This window comes from Apium graveolens, chromosome 11 (assembly GCF_009905375.1).
Source record: "Apium graveolens cultivar Ventura chromosome 11, ASM990537v1, whole genome shotgun sequence".
In the NCBI taxonomy this organism is placed as follows: Eukaryota; Viridiplantae; Streptophyta; class Magnoliopsida; order Apiales; family Apiaceae; genus Apium; species Apium graveolens.
The window spans coordinates 110,706,787-110,718,059 of record NC_133657.1 but is presented as its reverse complement, the minus strand read 5'-3'; the positions used below and the strand labels follow the sequence as shown (position 1 = coordinate 110,718,059).

At 35.6% G+C, this 11,273-nt stretch overlaps 1 protein-coding gene, 1 long non-coding RNA gene and 1 other non-coding gene across 6 annotated transcripts; 2 read left to right on the top strand and 1 right to left on the bottom strand.

The window, feature by feature from the left end:
* Nucleotides 1–1,401: 1,401 nt before the first annotated feature.
* Nucleotides 1,402–2,676, bottom strand: LOC141695768 (uncharacterized). The gene has a single exon (XM_074499987.1). The coding sequence runs from the start codon at nt 2,674–2,676 to the stop codon at nt 1,402–1,404; it is 1,275 nt and encodes a 424-aa protein (XP_074356088.1).
* Nucleotides 2,677–2,753: 77 nt separating this feature from the next.
* LOC141695477 (uncharacterized) lies at nt 2,754–5,852 on the top strand. 4 transcript variants are annotated; one of them, XR_012564444.1, is made up of 7 exons: nt 2,754–2,930; nt 3,187–3,579; nt 3,675–3,727; nt 3,817–3,858; nt 4,020–4,106; nt 4,956–5,093; nt 5,226–5,852. It is a non-coding gene; the product is annotated as an uncharacterized LOC141695477 (long non-coding RNA). The 4 variants fall into 4 exon arrangements; XR_012564445.1 differs by having other exon boundaries at nt 2,760–2,930; nt 3,449–3,579; XR_012564443.1 differs by having other exon boundaries at nt 2,764–3,579.
* A 1,738-nt stretch (nt 5,853–7,590) lies between these two features.
* LOC141699613 (small nucleolar RNA R71) lies at nt 7,591–7,697 on the top strand. Its single transcript, XR_012566055.1, has one exon. It is a non-coding gene; the product is annotated as a small nucleolar RNA R71 (small nucleolar RNA).
* The last annotated feature ends 3,576 nt before the right edge of the window (nt 7,698–11,273 follow it).

Here is an 11,273-nt window from a genome sequence, read left to right as displayed (position 1 = left end):
CACACATATATATAACGCCTATAAAATTGTAACGGCTATAATTTATTCCTAACAGCTATAATTTTAACTTTTAACGGTCATATATTTTTGCCTATAAATTACAATTTTGTGATTCAATTGTAAAATAAATTTTTACACACTCAAATTCTTCCCAGATTTTCTATTTTCTATAAATACATATTTTACAGAAATGAGTACTAATTGGCTCCCTTCCGAAGATTTACAATTATGTGTTTCGTGGGCTCGACAATCTGTTGATCCCATCACGGGTCGATATTCAAACAAGAATAATTCATGAGGATTATGCAAAACATTGGTGTGGAACTCCGGAGAATCCTCATGCCGAACCTCGTTCAAAAGTTGCTCTTGATTCGCACTTTGCACCGTTGAAGAGGTCACTAAAAAAATGGCAATGTGCCAAAAATCAAGCTAGTAGGCTTAGTGCAAGCGGAGCCAATTTGGTGGATGAGGTAAGATTTTTATTTATATATTTATTTAAATATGCTTTTATATTATCTGTGTGAGAACTTAGAATCAAAAATTTGTTATTTTTTCAGACAACTCAGGCTCAAGGACTATATTTCAAGGAAATGAATAAGACATTCGACAAATGGGAATGTTATGAAGCAGTTGCAACACATCCTCAATTTATAGACGTTCCCACTACTTCTCCTCCATTTCAACGAAACTTTCCAACACAAGTGGAATCGGCAATAAATTTGAATAGTGATGATTGCATTGATGAAGAAGGTTTCACGACTCCAGATTCCAATCGAGAAATGGAAAGTCCTTCTAGTCCAGTTAGACCGATGGGAACAAAGGCATCCAAATATGCAAAAAAGAAAGGAAAGCAAGCTATGACCCAAAAAGAAGGGATGTCTATAGCAATTTTCAATAGTATGCAATGTAACCAAAAACAACTAGTGGAGGCCAACATCAAAAGAGATGAGAAAACCCTTCAAATGTCGAGGAAGATCTTAGACCTTGAACAACGAAAAGAAGCAAGGCAGGCAAGACTTAATGCACTAGAGGAACGGAAAGAAGCAAGATTGACAAAATATGAGGCTATTGAAGAATTAAGGGAGCAAACAAAAATCATGATGATGGATACTAGCCAAATGACCCTTAATTTGAAAAAGTGGTTTAAAAGAAAGAAGGCTGAGATCATGGGACAAGTGAATGAGACTACTAGTGGTGGTGGTGGTGGTGGTGATGCTTATGTTCCTCGCTTTGACGATGATTTTTATAATTAGATTTAGCTATGTTTCTATTTATTTAGTTCAATTATGCATTCTGTTTTTTTTTTAATTTAACTATGTTCAATGCTTTTAAATTCAATAAAAGAAATTTATTTAAATTATGAAATCGTACATTGCAAAAGATAATTATTTGACATGACAATTATTGATTGGCTTCTATTGCCCAGTTGTGCTCTATCAAATCATTTTGTAGCATCGTATGGATATAAGCTGATTCCAAGTTCTCAATACGGTCCCAAAATGCTTGTTGATTTCTTCCATCTCTTTGTACTGGTGCAAAAGGAATTCTAACTCCGTTACAATCTACAGGCCCATCATAAACCTGTGATGCCGATGGATTCATTAGATCTTCTTCTACTGACTCTACAAATTCATCTTCCACGAATTCATCCTCAACTATCATGTTATGTAATATGATGCAAGTCATCATGATACTTCTAAGTGTGGAACGCTTATGCATCCGAGCACCGTGACGAAGAATAGCCCATCGAGATTGCAAGATGCCAAAACACCTATCGACATCTTTACGATATGACTCCTGTTTTTTAGCAAACAATTTTTGTGATTGAGTCGCAGGATTTGATATGGTTTTTACAAATGTTGAATACCTAGGATAGATCCCATCAGCAAGATAATAAGCATTGTTGTATCTTTTGCCATTGACATGAAACACAACCGTTGGGCTATTTCCTGCGATGACTTTATCAAACACGGGAGATTGGCCTAGAACGTTAATATCATTTTGAGCTTCAGGTACACCGAAGAAAGCGTGCCACACCCAAGTGTCGTATGAAGCGACAACCTCTAGAATGATAGTAGGGCGTCCTTTTCGGCCACTATAAGTCTCACCCCATCCGCTTGGACAATTCTTCCATTCCCAATGCATACAATCAATACTTCCAATCATAACTGGAAATCCCCTTTGTTCTCCCCTGGCTAGAAGCCTTCTTAAATCTGCAGGTGTTGGAGCACGAAGATACTCTTCACCAAAGAGTCTTTCCACTTGCTGGCAAAATTTTTTCATGCACTCAAGTGAAGTTGATTCTCCCATTCTACAAATTTCGGCACACTGATCAGCTGTTGCACCATAAGCTAGCATTCGTAATGCAGCAGTCATTTTTTGTTGGGGTAGCAACCCTAATAATTCAATTGCATCTGCTTTTTGATGCCAATAGGAATCTTGAGTGCAAAGAGCTGTCATGATGCGATTGAAAACATGAGTACGCATTCTATACCTTCGACGAAAGTCATTTTCACTGAATATTGGACGATCAACGAAGTAATCTTTCATGAGATTTTTTCCTCTGGATAGCCTTTGTCTATGATGATTGGGAGATTTGCCAGGCCGTGAGCCGAATCCTTGTGGTTCGTCTGAAGTATCGATGAAGTCCATCACTATTACCGCTTCGGTCACCATGGTATTCATGATTTCAGACTTTTCTCGACTGTGTTGTTAATATAATTGGTTTAAGTGGGATGAGTACAAGTCCATGAACTTCACACGTGCTATAAGCTCTTCTATAGTTTTATCCTTTTTCACTTCAACACTGTGTTTAATTAAAAGGGTCTAAAAACCATATTTTGGTGTCCAGGTGATATTTGAAGCCACAAGGTTGATTACCGTTGTCAATGGGGTCTTGCGAAGAACAATAGAAGATGTAGAATTAAGTGGTAAGTGTTTTATGCTTAACCAAGGGAGAATAATATTTATTAAAACTGGTCATGAAAATCCATTTTTTTTGATAGGGTTGGTCATTCCTAAGGGATGAAAAATCTATTTTTCTTTTCTTGGGTCATTTTTTTAAAACCTTTAATTTGTGGACAAAGATCAAAATTTTGAACTTGGAATCTTGAGGGGGATGGTTTGATTCTTGTTTTATTTTGGTTTGGTGGGTGTTTGGGTATATATGTTGCTTATCTTTTTCAGTACATGCTCCAGACGGACTGAAGATAAGGGTCTCTGGCTACTGAAATTGCTACTGTGATATGATATTTTCAGTGGTACAAGTGGTACTGGTCTTTGGAACAGAACCCCCTAGTTCTCCAGACACATACCCCAAAATACTTATTGAAGAACATCATGCCTGTTGATTAAGATTTAATGACTGGTTGTTTAGATGTTTGAAACTAAAGTGCTTTCTTGTTTGTGTGATATGCTTTCATGTTTGGAATTGATTTGACAATGCTAGGTTTAAACTTGAATTCTGTATAAAATCTGCACAACGCATTTGGTTTCCCGTGGTCTGATGATCCTGCCAAGGGTGATCCAAAGTTTACTGCGCCCCAGTGCTATTATGCCAAACAACCACCTTCCCTATATGTAAAACACTCATGGATCTCATAATTTTTAAACAACTTTAGCAATCTGTATATGCATTTTTTAACCAGACGTATCTTAAATATTTGTGATTGCAGCAAGTCTATTTTCAAAAGTTCCAATTGGACACATTATTCTATATATTCTACAGGTGACTTATCTTGATTCAAATCTCTTTATCTTTTTTTAGTCCTTCCTAATCACACAACTGATTTATATCTGTACATTATTTTTATACAGCATGCCAAAAAAGGAGGTACAATTATATGCTGCAAATGAATTGTATGTTATCATATTTATGATCATTTAGTGTTGTATCAGTCCTAAGTTAAGTTTGTATCGTCCCAACTTATAGCACCACGACACCAGTTCCACTTTTTAATTAGCTTACTTAAGGGGATGCGTTATTGATTCTAATTGTTGTTTTATTATTATGTTGCCAGATATAACAGAGGATGGTTCTACCACAGAGAGCAGCGGTTCTAGAATGTTTCACTCATCCAGAAATTAGTATGGTTGGATTAACAGATGTAAACTGCTGAGCCTTTCCCAAAAATGACATGCCTGTGCATTTCTTTTTTCCACTTATCTGCAACTACTACCTGAAGCATTCGATTTGTTATGACTAGCATTTTTTCAAGGTCACGGGGAATGGCTTGTTAACCTACTCTGTGTATTCACTCTAGCAGCACTAAGTTTTTCTAAATATGATTCCACTAATCAGAGGACTTTAGTTTTGCTGTTAAAATCTTCACTGGCTATATGATTACTCTGTTATATCTTCCAAGATGTTGCTGCAATATTAACTATTTGTTACTCGCTTTAAGTCAGTCTCTGTTGACTTCACAACATAATAAAAATTTCCCCTGTATTACTAATTATAGAAATGAAATTCTTCCTAAAGGTTATTTGAACCGAATTATGTGCATTATTTTCTGAATATAATTATTAAGTCTGAACTATTTGTCACAGTATATTTAGACCTCCTTAGAATATTGATTAGTAGTTACTATACTGCTGTACTTGGATTTTCTACTTTATCTAGTTACTTTAGAATATATAGCTGGACATAAAGAGTGAACACTAGTATTTAAAAAATGCTTTAGAATGTATATTTAAAGCAGATGTATTTTTACAATAGATTTGCTTTATATGTTTTATATGTTTCTCATTTCTATGTTTGGCATTTCTATGTTTTATATGTTTCTCATTTCATTACACATGTGAGTGCAGTGTTTCTCATTTCATTACACATGTGAGTGCAGTGTTTTAACTACATAATAATGGATTTCTTCTTTGATATCCGTTTATTTTGTTTATTTTTGCTAATTTATATTTGTTTATCTTCCTAATATCTTTTTGTTATTGCTTGTTATCAGCTTCCGGACAAATCACTGCCCAATTCCAGGGAAATACTTTCCAGGTCTCTGCAAAACACCCCAATTTTTGGGATCACATCTTGAATGCGGCTGATAGTTGGCAGTTTTAATCTCCAGGGAAGCGCGACTACGACAGAGGTACTGCACTAGTAAATTGTACCCCTGCACAGACGTTTATTAATTTCATATATATATTTTTACTTCAGATTATATTTCTTCTTCGACGTTTATTAATTTCATATATATATTTTTCTTCTTCTTCATTTATAGGGTGAAACTGAAAATAAGAGCCAGAATACCTCGAATATATGCAGACATGTGATTCCTACTGGGGCCAGAATGCAGTCCGAGATAATAGACCCTAAACCAAAGAATCCCAGTTCCTTTGACATTGAATATATTCCTTTGACTTAGGCCAGCATGGAGAGTGAAAAGATGAGAAAAAAATCTTAAATTGTATCAGACGTAAGATGCTACATCATTCAAATAAAATTCCTTGTGATGTGAAATATCCTTTTAATACAATTAAATAGGATCTTTCACATCATCAGGGTCTATAAGTTTTATCCGAATGAAGTAGCATTTTACATTTGATGCATTGTTAGATATTTTTTCCCTACTGCTGATGGTACTCCTCTTACCGGTGGTCGTAGAACTTAGACCATTTGTTATCTCTCTTCTACGTTATTTTCAAAGACTTGTATGCTTTTGTGTTATCTTGCAAGTTTAGTTCTTAGCAAAAGTACTTGTATTTCTTAAGTTATGTTTTGGTGTGATGGATTGTAATTGTGGGTTGGACAGAATGTAATGGTTGGATGTGTAGTTAAGACTGATTGGATGAATTGAATTGGTTGTGAATGGTGTTGAACTAATGGGAAATCAAGTATTTGAAAAGTATATTTCAATTTTTTACAGTTCAGGTGTTGCAATAACCTATTAGTATGTTGCAATAGGGTGCTATATTATGCACATAAATTTCTTTTTAGCAACATTAACGGTGTTGTAATAGGTGTGTTGCCATAGATGATGAGGTCCCCACATGTGGGTCCCACAAGTGGGACCCAGCCACGTGTCCTGCCCATGTCCTGTCATGTGTCCTTCCACGTGTCATGTTATGTGTCATGCCCATACGGGGCCCACACGTGGGGCCTATTTTTTGTCAGTTAGGATACCTATTGCAACACCATGTCTGTGTTGCTATACTCTGAAAATCTGTTGCAATTGATATCTATAGCAACATATTTTGCTATGTTGCTATAGATTGACACTGGTGTAAGGTTAGATTCCTATAGTGACGGCCTTAGACCCAACACCGAAAAAGTGTTGCAATAGACTTATTTTTTCCAATAGCAACATTTTTAGGGGTCTATAGCAACACATATTTGGTGTTGGTTAAAGCCATCTATGGCGTAGTGACTTGTCGGATGACAAGTTTCCGATAGTACAAGGAATAGTGAAGCTTCTAGGATCTTTAAGTTTTGGAGGCAACTTCTGTTGCAGCACACCACTGCATTCCTCCGTAAGAGCAACAGTCTCTAAGTCATCGAGCTTCACTTTCCGAGAGAGAATACCTTTCATAAACTTCACATAGCTAGGCATTTGTCAAAGAGTTTCAGCGAAAGGTATATTGATATGAAGTTTCTTGAAAACTTCCAAGAACTTAGCAAATTTCTTATCCAGCTTTTGCTTTTGCAGTCTCTTAGGAAAAGGAGGTGGTGGATAGACCTATTTTTCCCCTGTATTACCCGCAGGAGGAGTGTTGACAACAGCTGTCTTCCTTGGTTCCACTTCTACTTCCTTCTACACTTCTTTTTCTGCCACAACTTTAACTTCTGAAACTGGAGATTTTTCGGGATTTGCAACCCTCCCAGACCTCAATGTGATTGCCTTAACCTGCTCTTTAGCTTCTCTCTTGCCTGGCACTTCAGTATCACTAGGGAGTGTACCAGGTTTTCGATTTAGCAAGACATTGGCAATTTACCCAATTTGATTCTCCAAGGTCTTAATAGAAATTGCTTGGCTCTTGCACATGAGCCTCAACTCCTCCAATTAAGATTTTTCATTAGATTGTGGTAGCTGTTGAAGTTGGAGTTGTTGTCTTGGTGCATATTGCGGCTGTTGAAAACTAGGAGGGTTGTATTGCTTTGCTGCATACTGCTGATAAGGCTGTTGCACCGCATTTTGAGTGTTGCTCCAACTGAAGTTAGGATAATTGCGGTTGTTGGGATGATAGGTGGCTGGAGCTGGTTGCTGCGACCTCTGAAAGTTGCTCACGAACTGAGCTGATTCACTAGAAATAGCACACTGCTCTGTCTCATGCGCACCAGCACAAAGCTCACAAACACTAGTGATCTGATTAACTCCAAAATTAGCCAAAGAATCCACCTTCATAGTCAAAGCTTGAAGCTGCGCAGCTATAGGAGTAGCTGTTTTCACTTCGAAAATTCCCGCTACCTTGCCTTGAGGCATTCTCTGAGTTGGGTTCTGGTATTCATTAGTAGCCATCAGTTCAATCAATTCATAAGTTTCATCGTAGCTTTTAGCCCATAATGCGCCACCTGATGCTGCGTCGAGCATGGGTATGGAAGTTCCACCCAACCCATTACAAAAGTAGTTAATGATAATCCAGTCAGGCATCCCATGATGAGGACACCTTCTAAGCATCTCCTTGTAGAGATCTCAAGCTTCACACAAAGATTCTCCCGATTGCTGCACAAATTGAGTAAGAGCGTTCCTGATTGCAGCTGTCTTCGCCATAGAGAAGAATTTAGTTAGAAACTTTTGAGCAAGATCCTCCCATTTGGTGATAGAACCTGGTGGTAGAGAATGCAACTAGCACTTACCTTTATCCCTCAGAGAGAATGGGAAAAGCCTCAACCTAATAGCATCTTCAAAAACTCCATTGAAATTGAAAGTGTCGCAGATCTCGATGAAATCTCTAATGTGCATGTTGGGATCTTCTATAGGAGAACCCCGAAACTAAACTAAATTCTGTATCATCTGAATCGTGCTCAACTTGATTTCAAAGGTGTTAGCCGCGATGGCTGGCCTGATAATGCTAGACTGAATATCATTTATCTTCGGCTTAGAATAGTCCATCAAAGCCTTCAGAATTGCTGCTTGATCTCCGATCTCATCAACTAGTGCTTCTTCCTCAACTTTCTCCACTTCTTCAAAAACTTTTTGAGCTATTACAACTTCTTCCTTGGCTTGATCCAGTGTTCTCTTACGAGAGCGAGAACGCGTATGCATACGCGCTCGCTAGAGTACCTAAAATACGACAAGGAAACAAGTAAGTAACAATATCCGAGTCAGTGAACTTTAACGACCACTGATGACAAGAACATAAACTAAAAATTAACACCGAGTCCCCGACAACGGCGCCAAAAACTTTTTAGCACTACTAGAAATATGGGATCAGACATCAGTTCAGAACCGATGTTAAAAAAAACTGAACCGATGTCTTCGCGTGGGATGTTAAATGTCATCAGCCTTTGACATCGGTTAACAGCCGATGTCTATTACAGTGCTATAAATCGGTTTTAAGATTAAATGTGATGTCTTTGCAGCAAATTTCAGTTTATATTATAGTATTTTTAGGTGAATATGAGTATATTGTGAGGTATTTATCCATTAAAATATGAAACCTACAAGCTCTAAAATCCATTTATTAAAATTCTTTCGAACAAACCGATGTGAAATGCTAGATCAGACATCAGTTAGATTAGTTGTCCGATGTGAAATATTTGATTAGACATCGGTTAAATTAGCCCCCCAATGTGAAATGATGGATAAGACATGAGTGTTCTTTACGAAACCGATGTTAAATATTTTTGTTTAACATCAGCCAATTTCTCTAACCGATGTTATTTGACTTAAAATACATTGAATTTCTTTTCAGATAGATGTCAAATGACTATTTCACATCGGTTTTTTAGTTCTTTTTCATTTAATATTATTTTACCTGATGTCTTTTCTACATTTTTTACATCGGTTTACATTTACCATTGTGATGTTAATGGGGTGTAAATTACATGTCATCATGGTCCTGTTTTACAGTCACATGAACCAATTGCATTTACACAACCAAAAAAATACCAAACAATTCAACATCCAACCAAAAACATCCAACAGAAATATAAAACTATATTGATACCAAATTTCTTAACATACAATATTCCAACAACCAATTCGGACATACATTCCAAGTCTAAAATAAACATCCCAACCAATAAAAATAAAATAACTTAGTTATCCAGACTCTTTTAACTAAGGACTTGTCAAGAGTTTATACATGACCAAAAAAAATTAAAGTAACTTGTGCTTCCATGTTTGGTGGATGATAAAGATGAAAGGGTTCCAATAAATCCACCCATTGGTGTACGTGCAACACCAACAATACAAACATTTGCGCAGCTAAGAAAATATGTTAAGTGAAGTAATGATTTTAAAATATGAAGAATCAATCAGTTAAATGGGAATATTTAAATGAAGTTTAAATCACATTTAATATTTAAATGAAGTTTAAATCACATTTTCACTCCCTATATATATAACAACTAGCAGTGTTGCTAATGCGTATCATTTTCATGTCTTGAAATGCTTATTGGTCATTTTTTTTAGAATCAAAATTTAACGATGAACTGATACAAGCCATTATCAAGAAATTTCTAGTAAAAATAGTTACCTAAAATTAAGTTCCTTCACAGACTGATCATTTTCACCTTATTCAAGTTCTTTTTCTTTTTTATAAAAAGTGATGCACAAGTATATATTCATATATACCACCCTGGAGTAGCATTATTACTCGTAATTTCATATAATTTTATACCATTAAAGGAAATTGTGTTCCAGATATGATCTCTTATAATTTACGTTGTTTCTCATTTTTACAACTATATCAGCAACTGTAATTTCAAAACAATAACCTTGATAAATTAATAGTTTTTCTTAGTCCCAACATAATAGAGATTAGAGACAATGTAGACATAATAGAGACTAGACACAATGTAGTTTCAATCTTGATCAAATCCTACTACCATTAATTTATAGAGGTTTAACTGTACATTGGTTCAATTTATTCTTTTACGACTTCTTGAAAACCTCATCCATCAATATTTTTAAACAAGCTAATCACATACATGAAATTGTCAAGATACAAAGAAAAATAACAAATAAAAATAATATCGATGCGGAAACTAAACACACAGAGAAGTAAAATAAAATCACCTCTAGGTTTGATGGTACCAGCACCAGCCATATTCTAGATCAAATTTACCTATATTATCAATAAAACCATCTAAGAATCACATATTCAGATGTCATCCTAAAACTAAAAAAGTTAGTAAATTAAATAACAAAAACAGTAAAACTAGCACAAGCGGACAAATATTGTTCTCACAAAGTAAAGATTAGAACTTTCATTACATATTTCTTTTGTGATATTTCAAAAACGACTAAAACAACATTATAAACAGTCAACTGGAGAAGAAAAACAAATGCTCAGGAATTATGTTTGGAATGGATGCAAAAAAAATGTATCGTATAAAGTTCTTAGTAACTCACTTGTCAATTATCACAAATATTCCGCAAAGTATGAATGTAACTGTGACAAGTAACCATCCGCTCACAACAAATCTGCAACAATAACATAGCTCAACAAGATTATTAAAAGCATACAACAATACAGTCGATTTCTTTATGAAGGAAAACTGTAACTAAATGAGCATATGAAGAAATTACATGTGAATTGCATGTCGATGACCAAGAAGCGATAGTACTGCAAAATAAACAGCAAACCAAATCAGTAAGCTAGCAAGAATATGGCAAAAGTGAGGAACAATAATAATAATAATAATAATAATAATAATAATAATAGTTCATGGATTATATGATACATACGTAGACCCAGAATAGATACAAGAAGCATCACAACAGCAACAGTTATCAACACTGATCGCCTACAACATACACAATTAGGATGGGATTTTAATGCATATTTCGATTTAATGAAAGCTAGTACAAAGGAGAACAAGGCCGTACACAGCATCGAAGACTCTTTTTATTTTTCGTGCATTTTCATTTATTTTCTCACCGAGTGTTTCTGATGCTGTATTCAGATCTGTGTTCAATTTGTCGATGTCATCTTTCACATCGGAAGGAAGGACTATCTGGGCTACATTTTTTTTTCCAATTCAGAGGGTTAATTAATTCAGAACTACACCCCCTACATTGGAATTTGACATGTATTAACGTACCTAAAACTACATGGAACCTGAAAAGGACGAACACCGAGTGACCAAAAGCAGATAGATAGTT

What these genes read in the sequence shown, in the direction of transcription:
- LOC141695768 (XM_074499987.1), bottom strand. Translation starts at nt 2,676, where the DNA reads ATGGTGACCGAAGCGGTAATAGTGATGGACTTCATCGATACTTCAGAC.